General features: G+C 41.3%; 1 protein-coding gene across 6 annotated transcripts in view; it reads right to left on the bottom strand.

The window, feature by feature from the left end:
- Positions 1-15,784, bottom strand: part of diaph2 (diaphanous related formin 2) — a 453,020-nt gene extending 437,236 nt beyond the window's left edge. For 5 of the 6 annotated variants that reach the window (XM_039655194.2, XM_039655195.2, XM_089134932.1 and 2 more), the window contains exons 1-2: positions 15,715-15,784; positions 14,830-15,139 (exon numbers count right to left, since the gene is read on the bottom strand). In XM_039655194.2, the coding sequence (XP_039511128.2) occupies positions 14,830-14,916 (87 nt within the window). In that variant the 5' untranslated portion in view covers positions 14,917-15,139; positions 15,715-15,784. The other variant, XM_089134929.1, reaches the window with a different exon arrangement.
- Positions 15,785-16,042: the final 258 nt, after the last annotated feature.

Genomic DNA, 16,042 nt, shown 5'->3' with positions numbered 1-16,042 from the left:
TTTTCCGACTACGTTGATAACGTTGATACGGTCAACCATCTGTCAAACGGTTAACATCCCTAGATTGGATCGGGATGTGTTTGTCTTTATTTGGGCCATCAACAGAAGATCCATGATGTCATTCCCTCTCTAAATGCTGTAAAAAAAAATAAAAACTTCTTCTTGCCTCTTTTCTCTCCCCATGGGTCTGATCCTGGCAAACTGTAAAGATTACCCCCAGTGCATTACAGAAATCTAACGCTGGGTGATAATGCTTAGCATGCTCAAGGGGGTTATAACCTTCTCTAATCCAGCTCAGGACAGATTTATCATAAGACCAGAGATGGCTCTCATTCAAAAGAATATACATGCATATTCAATGTTGAATCTAATGAAAACACATAAGTTTTCCATAAAATGTGTCCACCCCCACGGTTGAGCCCATTTAAAATAAGGTCACAGATCTGTTGGTCGCTAGTCGTTCCCTAAAGATATTGGTGGTTAGCTTCATAACTGGTCAGAGCTTTTTACAATGTTTAAATGTATTGACAGTTTACAATTTTTTTAATGTATTTTTTTTTTAAATGTCATTCTATTTTGACAAAAAGACAAACCAGAGACCAGTGAATGCCAATGGCTGATGTAAAGCCAAGGCCTATTTATACATTATATATATATATATATATATATATATATATATACTATTTAAAGTAAGTTAGTAAATAAATGCATGACAAATTCTGCAATAAAATGTATATTTTGCATGACATTTACAAAATTAATTAAATTCATCTATTTAAAAAAATAAAAATTTGCAAAAATAAAATAAGGCTGTGAAAGTAGCAAAGTTGTTGAAAGTTGTTGAAAGTAGAAAGTTGTTTTTCCTATTATAGTATTTTTCAGAAACAAATGGTGTAAAAAAACAATGAAAAGACTGTAACCAACAGTACGCTGAAAGGGTAAATTACTAACTCATGTTGTTCCAAACATGCAAGACCTTTGTTCATCTTCGGAACACAAATTAAGATATTTATTTTTGATGAAATCCGAGCAACCCCATAGTTTGCAACTTTATTAACACTTTGAAAGTCCAGAAAGTTAGTAAAGACATCATTAAAATAGTCCATGTGACTACAGTGGTTAAACCTTTATGTTATGAAGTAGGGATGTGCACGAGTATTCACATTTTTGAATATTCGATAAATAAAACACTATTCGACTTTTACTAAGTCACTTTGCAGGCCGTAAATGCAGTGAATCCATGATAAATCCCAAGCACTAACTCGCAATTATAATTAAATGCACTGGGTGGTGCTGTAGAGCGTGTTTAACAGGTTGTTTATATTTGATCACATCATGTCATCTGTGAAGTTTGTAATTAGGCTACTCAGATGAAAAACAGGAAAGACAGCTGTATCACTGCATCAGCTGAGGTTAGGTGTCTTGCTTATTGACACCTCGACACTTGGCTATGTAAACGGGGATTGAACCACCAACCTTCGGGTTTGTAGACAACCTACATGAACCACGGAGCTCATGTGTCGATATGTCGCATGTGCTACGAAAAAATTGGTCTGTGCATGTAAATGTAAATACATGTTCATAACACAGCCGCTTAATAGTGTGAAGTGATTGTTGTGCTTACTTGCTTGTGAGATTGATGGTCCACTGCTATTATACTTGGTAGTTGTAGTCTTGGTAATTGTGTGATTAAAACTTGCGTCCCGGCTGCATTGAGTTATTGTGCCCAAGTCTATTTCCCACAATTCCTAAATAACACGCCCATAATTTCTTCGCAGCTGCTAGCTGATGAGAAAATTGGAGTGATATTTTATATGTATTTGGTGGGTTTTTCCCTTATTTGATGGTGTTTGGGGGAAAATGTTCAAAATTGACTATTGAGAAAAAAGCCCTAAATCTTTGTTGCCTACATACAACCTCTTGTTTTTCATTTATTTATTTTCCAACAACTGCAATACACCAAAACATTACCAGACATGGCCACTACCCCTCCCCCTTATGTGGACATTGATGAACCAGATGCACCGCCCAACATTTCCACTCCATACAGCTTCCCCTATCCAGGAACTCAGGTGCGGATGCTTTCCCCTGCTCTAGGAGGCAGTATATTAGTGGATCCCTGAATCTGACAACATGCAAATTTGTACGTCCCCTGATGTTATGTCTTTTTCCTCAATGGATCAGCACGCCCTGCCTGGCATCCTTCCAACCCCTGGGAGGGACATACACCATTTCACTACTCAGGTACAAGGTAACTTGGACAATCTGAGGGAATTCATGAAAAACCAGGAGAAAACTGTAAATGAGCTTACCCAGATATTAAAGGCATCCTCTTCCCACCATGAGAGCCAGATCAGCGATCTTTCGGCCAAGGTGGGGTCCAACAAGCAACAGGTTCTCACCCTACTGACTGCATCTAAACAACAAGAGGCAGCTGAGACCGACCAATTGGTTAAAGCAATGAAACTGATGTTCTGATGAAGGAAACTGATGAAGGAAATTCATTAAATGGAATCAACTATCACTTCTGCAGTTCGGGATCAGGTGGAAAGGCTACGAGTAGAGTTCCAACAGGATATCAAAACCATCCAACACACCCTTCTGGGTGGCCTTGATAATGTTGCCAAAAATCTTCAGCAATGTGATACACAAATTGACAAATGTCGTATCTGTGTAGGCGATCTGCAAAAAGATTTCCAAGTGTACAAAAAGAAAACTGTTGAACACCAAATGAAAGAAACAACAGCTCAAGTTCCGAATACTACAACACCCCAAGCACCAGAAACTATTTCCACCCCTCTATCGACCCCTATGTTAAAAAGTGACCACATTAAATTAACCTTTCCCACTTTTGGGTGGCATACAGATGATATTGACCCCCTATTGTACTTGACCAAGTGTCAAGATTTTCTGGCTCTACATCCTTTGACAGATGCAGACCTCTTGGCAACCTTCCGCACAGTATTGCACGGCACTGCACGTGACTGGTGGGAAGTCAGTCGTTATGATATAAATACTTGGAAGGAATTTGAGACCTCATTCCTCTCTGCTTTCCTGTCCGAGAACTATTAGGATGAGCTGGCTAAACGTGTCCGTACTAGAGTTAAAGGGGAGAAAGAATTAGTTAGAGACTTTGCATTCATTTATCGTGCATTGTGCAAAAGATGGAAGACCACTCTAACAGAAAATGAGATTGTAAAAATTATCTTAAAAATATCAAGCCTTACCTGGCAAGTCAGCTGCAGAGTCGTGTGAACACCGTTGAAGATTTGGTTAAACTCGGACACCAACTAGAAAAGGATTTCGAAGAACAGCTTCGGTATGAGGGGCGTGTGGGCCTTAAACAACAACCCAATCCACAAAAACACATAGTGACCCAAACCAACCGACCTGCTGAGAAACCACTGGTACAGTGTTGGAGATGTAATGGACCACATCCTCCAGGAAATTGCCCATTGTATGCATGTCCATCTTCTCATCAGTCTTCTGGGCAACAACGGTTCACCCATGGGAAGTATTCTTACCACTCTGGAAAATCAGGGAGACGGCCTTCCAGTAACACTGTCGCAGCCTCTGGTACATCCCAGTCACAAGCGGAAACCCAGAGTATCTCAAACACTTCAAGATCAATTGCATTCATGACCATACCACAGCAATTAGTAGTCCCAATCTGCGCTGGTTTTTGGATGGGGAAAGCCATTATGGATACTGGAGCAAGTTACACGCTACTTCACGAAAACCTTATGAAGCAGCTTGCCATCCAGGACCAGCTCCAACCATGGTCTTGTTGTCCTCTCTATCTGGCCAATGGCAAAGGTGAGAGTCCTCTAGGATGGATAAACACCACTATTCATCTACATGGTAAAGCCATTACATTACCTGTTGTTGTCCGCCCTTCTCAAGCCCTTGCTTATCCCATAGTCCTGGGATTGGACTTTATCTTTTTCAGTGGTCTGCAGATTAATGTTAGTGTCATTCCTTCAAGTCTGACCTTGCTGAAGAATATCCATTTCAACCTGGAAATGCCAGTGAACCCCTGGTTAACACACCAACCATGAAGGAGGAGAATAGAACCAGAAAAAGCAAACTAAACTTGCCCCTGTTAAGTGCTGTTCCTCCTCCCCAACCGTTTATGACCATGTTACAATCTGACAGTGTGGATGATGCAATACTAATTATGGATGCTGTAAGTAACACGCATCTACCCCTGGAGGAAAAGCAGCAGCTACTTCAGATCCTAGAAAGCAACCCACGAGTATGTACTCACCAAACTGGACGAACCGAGGTCCTGAAACTTCACATTTACACCACCTGTCAGGTACCCATCAAGCAACGGCCCTATCAGTTGTCCCCTGTAAAGCAACAGGCAATGGAGGAACAATTGGACGTGATGTTGAAAGAAGGAATTGTGGAGCCATCACATTCTGGTTGAACCTCACCAGTAGTCCTTGTTCCAGAGAAAAATGGACTAAGGTTCTGTGTACCATTGGTCAATTTGTGAAGTCTGTGTACAGACTTCACAAATTGACCAATATGAAGTGGTAGAGAATAAGTTGTATCACAAATCTTACCTCAGGAATGAGCAAATACAGTAGAGTCTATCTTCCCAGCAGTCTCAGGCCGACACTCCATCAGCATTATCATTCTCACCCCCTAATGGCTCTTTCAGACTGCACGATTTTCAAAGTAGTCAGGTCGCTGCTCTTTTCACACTGCATGACTATCTTGGCCAGCATTCAGTCGCTGCTGTGTTCACACTGGACGATGGATCGGCGACAGAAGGTTTCACACTGCATGACTTTAGAAAAATCGCCGACAGACTCTGTCTAGCACGCTGCACGCAAACTACATTTCACAACAAACACGCGTGAGATATGAAAAGGAAACAACGCGCGACACCACACGTGCAAGACCGGAGTTCTCACGTGAGACTTTTTTTTCGACCCGGTTGTGGTACAGCTGGTGAAACAGACACGAGTGCTCCTTCCAAATTTCTACTAATTTTTCTTCCATTTATTGTGTCCAAATAGACCGAGAAGAAGCTTTTTTGTTGAAACAATGCCATATCATGTTGATATGTGATCTATAACTCCTCCCCGAACTCCCTGCTGCTCTGTATCTTGCTCTCTCACTGGCTGCCGGTGATCGCCGATGTAGTTTTCAGTCAAAACACTTTTCACACAGCAGGATTTTGAATCGCCGACAGGTCCAGATATTTAGCATGCCAAATATCTCACGGGCGTCGGCGACTCGTCGGTGATTCTCTCAGTTCGCGTCTTTGTTCATTCACACTGCGTGATTGTCACTCGCGTGAACGAGCGCCGATTTGCCTGTGATTTCGGGCATTTGTCGGCGATTTCTCAAAACCTGTCGGCGAGCCAAAATCGTGGCTAAAATCATGCAGTCTGAACTCGGCATAAGTGGTCATCGAGGAATCTATAAAACCTATAAACAGCTCCAGGTAGTAGCGTTTTGGCCAGGAATGTGGACTAATGTGAAACATCATGTCAGGAGTTGTGTGACATGCCAAACCCTCAGACATGATAACCAGAAACCTGCAGGGAAACTCCAATCAATTACCACCACCCGTCCAAATGAAATGCTGGGAGTTGATATTATGGGCCCACTACCCTGGAGTACACGGCAAAATGAGTACTTGCTGGTTTTCGTTGATTATTACACCCGATGCCGATGGGTTGACTTTTTTTGTGGTTGTGGATGACAACCACCCGAAATGGGATCAGTTCCTGTCAGAGTTGTGATTTGCCATGAATTCTGCCGTCCATGAGACCATTGGAGTAACCCCTGCAGAATTGCAGCTTGGAAGGAAACTCCACGGGCCAATGGATAAAATACTTCACAGTCCAAATCTTACTCCTGACGCTTCCTCTTATGATGTGGTTTGTCACATACAACAACTACAATCTCGAGCTATAGAGAGCAGCAGAAAAGCCAAACATTGACAAATCCGCAACTATAACAAAAAAAGACAAGATATCACTTTCAAAAACAAAGACAGGGTATGGCTTCGAAACTTTCCTCAGTCCAGTGCACAACGTAAGTTTATATTCATGGCGTGGCCATGGCTGAGCGGGTCGAGGGAGGGGCAGGCTGAGGGCGTGGCGGAGCAGGCTAAAGGCGTGGCCAGGGCGGAGCAGGCTGAGGGCGTGGCCATGGCTGAGCGGACCCTTCAGGCGGCCACGGCGGTGAAGACCCTTCAGGCGGCCACAGCGGTGAAGACCCTTCAGGCGGCCCCTCAGTCCTGGCACGCTGAAGCCGCGCCGTAGATCCACGGGACCGAAGAGGCGACGCGGGCCGGGTGACCGGAGTGACGATGAGGCGAGGGAGGCCAGCGGGGAGACCAGAGGAAGGGAGGAGTCCAGGGATGCCGAAGGGTGCAGGGTAAGGGTGCAGCCCGAATCCCGGAAGTCCGCGGCTGGTACTGGACGTCGAGCAACGAAGGCCGACCTGGCGTGGCGATCGAGCCCAGCGGAGCTTCCGGGCAGACGGACCGCGAAGGCGATGAGGGAGTGGTGGGTCCAGGTGCAGGCGGAGGGCTGACAGGGTGAGATGAAGGTGTGGGCTGTGAGGACAGAAGTGTAGACCTGGACTCGGCCTCACTGAAGGGGCTAAAGTGAGCAGAGGGGATTACAAGCAGTGGTGGATGAACGGTCAAAATGTGATGGTTAGGAGGAGGTGGGAGAGGGAGGCTAGGAGGGACCATGGTCTCTGGCTCTGGCTGGATGGTCTCTGGCGCTGGCTGGACGGTCTCTGGCGCTGGCTGGACGGTCTCTGGCGCTGGCTGGACGGAACCAGCAGTGAGGAGGGTTCAGGCTTGGCGGGGCTGGACGGAACCAGCGATGAGGAGGATTCAAGCTCGGCGGGGCTGGACGGAACCAGCAATGAGGAGGGTTCAGGCTCAGCGGGGCTGGACGGAACCAGCGATGAGGAGGGTTCAGGCTCGGCAGGGCTGGACGGAACCAGCGATGAGGAGGGTTCAGGCTCGGCCGGGCTGGACTCGGAGAGGGCTGTCTCGGGCTGGACGATCTCGGGCTGGTCTGGTGTGACCGTAAGGGACGAACCACAGACCCAAAGAGCCCTGTCCAAAAACTCGGAAAACGGCAGATGGAGGTCATCGAGCAGTAGTATTTGGGCTAATGGATCGTCCAAACCTCTCCAGAACCACAGTTTCAGAAAATATTCCTCCCAGTATATGTCCTGGTGTAGGTGAAGATAAACCTCTACGAATTCTTCCAAAGAGACCCCATTCTGCTCAAAGAGGAAAGCCTCCATCCGGTCGTCCATCTTTGTTTGCGGTCGGTCGATCTGGCACGGTGTAGTGCAGGCTGAGGAACCGGAGGAGTCCAGAGTAATAATAAAGATCACTTTTAATATAAAACAGGCAGGAAGACAGGAACACGGGCGCCACACAGGCTAACAACAAACATCGACCGACAAAGACTGAAACAAACTGAGGGAACTAAATACACACAGAATCAAACCTAACGAGGGTGAAGACAGGTGATACGGATGAATCAAGACGCTGAACGGGAGGCTGATGAGGGAGTGAGATCAGGTGTGCAGACGAGAGGATCATGGGAAGTGTAGTGCAGGAGACGCAGACAGGACGGTGCAGACGCAGACTGTGTCAGATTATGTGAGAATAGTGTGTGTTTTTTGGGCATCATGGAAAGGAGGTAGTGCTGCTATGTTATCCTCTCACTAGCGGGTGGGTCCGTTGACCCACGAATATTTCTCCATTTTTGGATTGTACTCCTTTGTACTCCTCGGTGGTATAGGAGCAAGACGGACTGACGTTTTTTTCTCTCTCTCTCTTTCTTTTGGTATGTAACGGGTGGTTGTTATAACTATCCGGGACGGTATTATAAATCTGTGTGGCAAGTACTTGTCTGGCACCCGAACATTAAGGATTGTTTTTGTTTTTTTTCCTCGAGGCTTTGGGACTGAGAGTCGATATCAGACCGTTGCCGACTGAAGAGCGTAATTGCCATTGTGGTCTAGCGATTAGGCCTCCGCGCCACCACTCAAGCCCCTTTTCCACCAAAGCATTTTGAGAGCTGGTTCGGAGCCGGTGCCTGCGCGCGAACCAGTTCTTTCGACAGCCAAAGAACCGGTTCGCGGCCGGGAAAACTCTTTGCTGGACTAGAACCGTTCTTTTAGCACGTCATGTTTACGTCGGGGGCTGGGCGGGTTCAGATGTGTTCTAAACATATTTTCTGACCATCGCAAAGCCAGGAGAAACTGCAGAAACACGCAAGCGTTTTTATTTTTTTATTTTTTTATTTGAAACATAAGCAAAGAAGAAAACTGTCACGATATAGGACAAATAAATGTAAAGAAAAAAGACACAGGACAGGGGTACATAACTTATCAGAAAAGATTACATATCAAACGAAAAGATTAAAAGACTTACATATTTCAATTGTTTTTAAAGTTTTCTTTGTACACGAGTTATAGATAATCCCAAAGCAATGTACTTGCAATGTTCTAGCGACATGCACAGTGACGTAACGACATCGTTCCCTGGGCGCTCTAGTCAGTGGAAAAACAAACAGGTTCTGAACGACTCGCAAGTTGAACCAACTCTGAACCAACTTTGAACCAGCACCAGTTCCGAGCCAGTTCTTTTTTCGGTGGAAAAGGGGTATCAGGTGACCCGAGTTCGATTGTCACCAAAACATTTTTTTTTTTTATATTGTTGGGCGACCACCATTATAGATCGTTTTCACAATGTTCACATAGTATTTTGCAAATCATTTTAGTGTAGAATAAGTAAAGCTGTTTGTTGTTAGGATGACAAAAAAAGTTTAAAAGTAAAAAATTAAAGACTGATAAACATTTTGAGGCTGCTCATGCCTCAGGGGTATAAATGCACTCATCAATGTCAAAATGATCGAGATGGCTAATCGTACAGCAACCAACCGTAATAGCCTATGATGCAAACCACCTTGAATTTTCACATTTTGAAAATATGCAATCAGGATTCATGTGATTCATAACTGAATGTGACGAGACAAATGTTTGCATTTTCGGCATACAAGACGAAACAATGTAACATACGAATTAATATGAGTGAATGTGTGTACATTTTAAAATAAAATATTATCTGAAAATAGTTTAAATTGATTACTTCATATTAGACTTAGAACACCATCTACCATTCCCCCCAAACAAATATGTCTAAGTTACTGTTATACATCTATTGACAAACAAATACATAACATACCATTTCCCATAATGGGTGCAATAGAGACAAACTTGTTGCAGAGTGAAAACTAAAAAGACTGGATTCAAACTTCACCACTCTTAGTGCATGGGTTCCTTAATTTTGCCGAAAGCTAATGTATAACAGAAGTTCTGGACGTCTTATGTGTGCAGAAAAGTTAGGCAACAGAGAACATGCCTGGCACCAAACCAGCAACAGGATGTGCAATAGTGAGATCACTAGTGTGTTAGAGAGAGTGACATCAGTGATAAGGCCTGACTCCCAAAAAAAAAAAAAAAAAAAAAAAAATTGTTTTTAACATAGCTAACAATAAGAAATTCTTGAGCACTAAATCAGCATATGAGCATGAAAATATGAATCTTTTCCATCACAGGAATAGCTTAATATTTTAAAGGTGCCCTCTGCCATAAAAAATCAAACATACACCATATTCCATACCAGATGGGGGCAGTATACCTCCAGAAATACCTCCGCGGCCGCGCGCACTCTCATGTCTTCAAACAACACGAGCGAGCGCTGTGTTGCTCTCTCTCCCGAGCTCGCGCATATTAATCAAATCATTTGACACGATAGTAAAAGGTTGGAAGACCGCAGTTTCACGTGGAGCATTTGGAGATTTTTAAAGATTAGAGACTCAATGAACAACATCTCAATACTAAATTATAAAGGCCGTCTCATAGACAAGCCGGTGCATTTCGACGATATGGGAAAATTAAAGCCCGGGCTATTATTTCTAGTTTTATAGTATTCATTTTGTTCATATACATTTTTTTTTTATTTTATACATTTTTATCATTAGTTTGAATTAATTTGACAGATAGCATTCGCTGATGTGGACCAAGCTAGTGCCTTTCAGAGCTGCCAACTCTCACAAATTCACCGTGAGACGCACAATTGACACTTTTCACACTCTCAAACCACACATCAATTTTGTAATGCACCGAAAAGGACACAGAGACCGATCTCAGCTCTCAGATTCTGTTAATTTTATTACGCAATTCAAACAATGCAGTTTTGGTGCTTGTAAGTGTTACACGACAGATCCCTAGCGCATGTGAACTAGTGTTGGGCGATATGCTCCATTTTCATATCGTCCTATCGTCAGCCTGTGAGATCGGCGATACACGATATTATCGTGAGGGGGCGGGGCTAACTTATTTGATTATTAACTTGATTTTTTAGCATACTCATTAATTTGCTTGTTTTATTAGCCTACTTCGTTTTATAAACGAGAATCTTTTTTTCTATTTTGCTAGCAAAGGTGGAGTTTATTAATAGGATCAGGTTATTTCCTAGTATAGTGAGGTAAAAAAAAAAAAGATCATACTTTTGTTTGTCAACGGGAAATTTACGGACACATTAGCCTATCCTCATGCCGTTACATGCAGCATTTTGACTAGGGCCTATTTCTGCACGAGATGAAAACACGTTTATTTCTTGGGTCAGAAAGAGTCGGAGTTTGCGATATGTGGCCCCCTACCATTGCGCTCTCTGTCTGGATGCACTTCACATGGGCACTTCAGTAAGCACGAAGTACGCGGGTTAATGTGTTTTAAATGCCGGGAGAAACCAGAGCAAGGGCCAAACGTCTAGCTGAGTCGATCGGTTTATATACTTATACACTTATGACTTGACTCTGATAAAGGAAAACGGGTTAATGCGTTTACATTACCACATGCATTGTCAAGTTAATTCAACATAATCATAATCGTCGTCGCATGCAAACGCGCTCAATCTCTGAAAGTGAAAGTAAAAACGGACTGCTTTCGCCATCTGCATTAACGCCGCGTTCCCTCAGAGACGACGATGATAACGGTAATTAATACTATTTTAGTGATATTATTATTAATACTATTTAGTAATTGTATTGTTTTAGTGTCATTAAACGTTTTGTTAATGTGTTACGGAAACAAATACTGACGAACAACGGTGCCGTTTTCATCTTGGATCTGTAGGAAATTGAATTTTGCGTCTGTTAAAACGATCACACTTGATAATTTGTGAATGGATCAACTTGCAATTCAATTTTGATGTGGGATGTTTTTTAGTCTGTTTTAAAAACATTCTCTTAGAGGAGTCAATACTAGCTTTATAATACTAGCTTTATAATAATAATAATAGGCATAATAATAATAATAATTTAATACATTATGGTAAAACGAGCCAATTATCGTATTGATATCGTCAAAGGCATCTGCCATCGGCGATATCTCAGACTATCGTCGATACACGATACTATCGTCTATCGGCACAACCCTAATGTGAACCGATCATCTCTACTAGCTAATGGTAAAAGAACACAAACACTGTTGAAAGATACAGTATGCTACAACTTACCAAAATGTATTCCATTTCTAGCTTATTTTAAACAAACACCCTTGAACTATCTTGCACTAGTAGACAAAGGGTGCGTCTCAATCAGCTCCCTAGTTCCCTAGATCATGAATCAGTAAATTGCGTACGAATTCGGACACTGGAAAGGAAGGACCCTGACAATGGGACAATGACGGCACTATTCCTTTCCGGCGACATGGTAACTAGGGATGTACGTTTAATTGCATTTGTGATAATATCGCAATATGACAAAATAAGATTTTTTTGTTGTTTTTTTTACCGCAAAGTCTGCGATTACACCCTGGTTACGTAACGAGAGAGTAAAGCAGTATTTTTTTTTTCCCGCGGAATCATTAACTTGGCATGCTACGCTGTCGCTGACATATAGGCCTGGGCTACAGGAAGGAAGAGCTTATGTTTAATCTAATACTGTGTGGGTCATACTATAATGATTTAATGTTTGTCTTTGTTGAATAAAATAAAGAGCTTAGTAAAATAATGGCATATTAAATCACAATATTTGTTTAAAAAAAAATAGGCCTATATGTTGCAATTAGCTTATTTTCCAAAATCATAAAACCCTAATGGCAACATCCTCAATGTAAAACATCACTACTGATATTTATGAACAACAGCAGCACAGATATCTTTTCGATTAATAAGACGCACCTAAAATGTAGGGTGTTTTCAAATTCACAAGCCACACCCGATCCACTCATGGGGAGGCTTCCTCCCTGAGAATAAGAGGATATAAACCAACTAAACATAAACAAGTATACCAACACACCCATATGCCTCAGTATTTCAGGAAGCCTGGGACACAAAAATAAAGGTTTGTGGAAATACCCGTACCATACTAATTACAGCACACTGTTCAACTACACGCTGGCTAGAAGAAGGTCTACATCTGACTCCCAAAGGTTTACATTTTACAAAGTATGTTTGGCTCATAAAGGGATGGATTCTAGGGGTGTAATCTCCCAGTCAACTAATCGATTTATTGGTTGATACGTTCTGGCTCGACCGAAATTATGATTTTTTTTGCCGTGTCAATTTCATCAGGTGGAAAGCACTAATGCTAATGGGGGGATTTTCCCTGTTCTACAGGTAACAGTCTGTCATCAGAACACCCCCCTTGTTTTCACTTCTTTTGGATTAGCCCAACCCAATGCCAAACCTAATGTGCAATTGTGCTGTGCCCATTGTTTTTATTAGTTCTGAGCCTATGTTTTATTTTTCAGTTATGCACTTTATTTTGTTTCTGCTCTCGTTTGTTTGTTTGATCTGGTTTATTTATTTATTTATTTATTTATTTATTTATTTATTTTATAGTGGACGTGCCTTTTGTGTTTAAGAGTAAAAGCTTTAAGTTAGTAGCTAGTTTATTTGTGTCTCAGCCGTGAAGCTGAGTTTCTATGTTCATCCTCTTATGGTCAGCCTCACTCTGTGCGAGGACATGCACTGAGCGGCTGAAATGATAGTGTCTTGACAGTTATAATAACATATGACAAAAAAATTGTCTAAATTATGTCACATATTTCTCAACAGTTATTGTGTTGATATGACTAATTGACATAGTACTATTTTTGGAAATCATCAATAATATTGCGCAGTGGCACATGATGCGACGTTGTCAAAGCCGACAGACACAAGTGTATCATTTCGGAGCAAAATAATTTGGTAAAAATCAATTTAATATACTTCAAATAGCCAACTGGTTTTTATGTTTATTTCTAATTCATTTAGGCAGACAAGGCTACTATGTACTGCAGAGATTTTTTTTCTCCGCTTTTTTCGAAATTTCAGGACTTCAGTCAACCAAGATTTTCTATGCTTGATTACAGCACCACTGCAGCTCCCAAACAAATGCTGACATTATGAAGCTGGTACAAGTTCGTTTGACTGGACACAAACTATTGAGCGAAGTTACAATGTGTATGCGGATTACACAGACTTAAGACACTCAGTCACCTCACTTGATCTGGAACCCTACTGTGACAATAAGCTCTGTGCAAGTCAAGACATTACAAGATGACTAAATAATCTTCAGACTGCTTTGTGAAGTCTACAGTCAAGGCAAACTTTTTTGAACTTTTGGGAAGTAAGGCAGTCTTAAAGTAATTAATACATTCATGAGGGTGCAACTTGAAATAGACTGTCCTACATTCAGTAGGCAGCATTACATATTTAGAAGTCAAAGCAAATGTATCCCAGGTTATTAAAAGTGCCATGTGAAATAGAAGAAGGCTGTGCAAGAGCGATGACGTAATAAGTTCTACTTCCACACAGGTATGCTAAAATACTTGGCTCTGTATCAAACAGTTACCAAAATACCTAAGTTAGCACCCTTTAGTAACCAAAAACAGACTGTTCCTTTACTACTGACACCTTTAGTTAGCTGTTAGTTTTCTTAAAATCACATGATCACAATGATAAGCTTGATGCTAGAAAAGTAACAGTACACAACATACAAATAACTACATTATGTGTCACATGACCTTTCTTTACCCTGAGGTCAGTAAGACAGCAAACTGTATGCACGTTATAAAACTTTCAAAAAGGCAGTCAACATGAACTGAAACAAACAATTCCAGTTTCACTATTAAGGCTTCATGATAAATGTAGCTGGCTAGCTATCCGGGAAGGTTCACAGATATCACTATCACTAGACCTACTTCAATTCAGACTTCATTGACACTCACAGTGTGTTTTGACAGCACATTATCACGAGTCCTGTGAAGTAATACACTGTCAACGGCTGACTGAGACCAGAGAGAGCTGAGCTTGTAAAATCTTTGCACTGAAAACATGCAACAAGTTTGAGTGAAACTTTGATAATAGATTTAACAAAAATGATCAAATCCTTCACTGCTACAACTGTTTGGATTCATACTAGAAGTAGAAAACCCAAATAAGGTTTATAAAAAAAACTTTGATAAAAAACTACCGGTAGGTCATTGCACATAAAGGGTTAACTCTGTGTCCCTCATGAACATGTGTAAACAATAGCTTTAACAATAACAAGCTGACTCCAACTTAAAAGGAGTTGTTATAGGCAATTCTAATAACATCAATAAAAACACAGAAGCTTTATTTTTATTTACGTGTACCTTCCTGATAAAAACCTGAAAAAACAACGGGTGGCACCCATGTTGTGGAATGACACCTTGAAAGACAAAATCTCTTGTTGTGTCAAAACTAAGAAATAACAACAACAAACAACTGAGTTCAAAAACCACAATACATACCAGTTTTTTGTTTTTGCTCTCATCCTCACTGGATTTCTTTTTGGAGGGTTTATTGGGGTCTTCCCCTCCAGCTGCCTGCTGATCCATCTTTGGAATGAAACTTATATTCGCTTAGTTTGTCCCACAAGTTTGCAAACACTTAAGAAAAATCACGTTTCTTCAAAAGCCATGCCATCCATGAGGAAAAACACAAAAATATGAGTTGGATCCAGAACTATTCCAAGCACCTATCCACTGGATTATGATAACATAGTATGAAGTTGTCCCAAAAAGAAGGTGAGATGATATCCAGTCCACAGCTCCTCTGATTCTGTCAACAACAAATTAACATGTTATAAGTTACATTTCGGAGGTGTTTTATACTATAAAATGCATAAAGGCACATGGAATAACTGAAATGCAGAGCTGTATAAAAGCTGTCAGTTCACAGCTTGAGAACTTTTGTCGACTTTAATACCTCAATGTAACATTAAAGCAGAAATCTGATGAGACACTATTGTCATTTTAACAACGGGTTTAACATGTTAGATTAACGTAATTTCACATTCAAGGAATAATAGTATTCCTATTACAATATAAATATATTTCGGCGTCGCGTAAAATAAATTAAAGGAGGTCTGGAAGTCTTATGCAATATGACATGATATTTTATAAAATGAACTCAACGGATTTTATTCAAAGGAGAAATGACCGCTGCTATCCAGGCGGTTACTTTCACACAGGAAACTGTTATTCCAGCGCTATGAAGCTTAAAGTAAAAGTGTACAATAAAGACATGGACTCTAAACGGCAAGTCTGCTTATATTAACATGGCGAATTATTATTAAACAGCAAAATAGTTACAAAATGATAAATAAAACTCACAAAATCTCATCCAAGGCTTACCTTCACAACCAAACGCACGAGCCAGGCCCACTATTGTCCCCGCCTATCGACGCTTTCCAACTGCTCACAAATGATCACGTGGTAGAAAGATTCCAGCTCTGATTGGGCAATTGACCTGTACATCTGGACTTTCTCTACTACAACTGACTGCCGTGTATATGGATTGGCTTCAGTCAGTGGATGATTAATATTGTTTGCATAGCAGTGCAAATCAGTGTATTTGTGAAAAACAATTATTCTTATGAAAAAAACGTTTGCATGTAATCTCATGTAGTCTGCATTTAATTCATGCATAATATTCATTTGATGTTTAATCTTTTCTTCATGT

This window comes from Pimephales promelas, chromosome 9 (genome assembly GCF_988280905.1).
Source record: "Pimephales promelas chromosome 9, fPimPro1.hap1.1, whole genome shotgun sequence".
Taxonomy (NCBI): Eukaryota; Metazoa; Chordata; class Actinopteri; order Cypriniformes; family Leuciscidae; genus Pimephales; species Pimephales promelas.
Note: the sequence above shows the minus strand (reverse complement) of the source record. Positions and strands in the feature narration are given on the sequence as shown.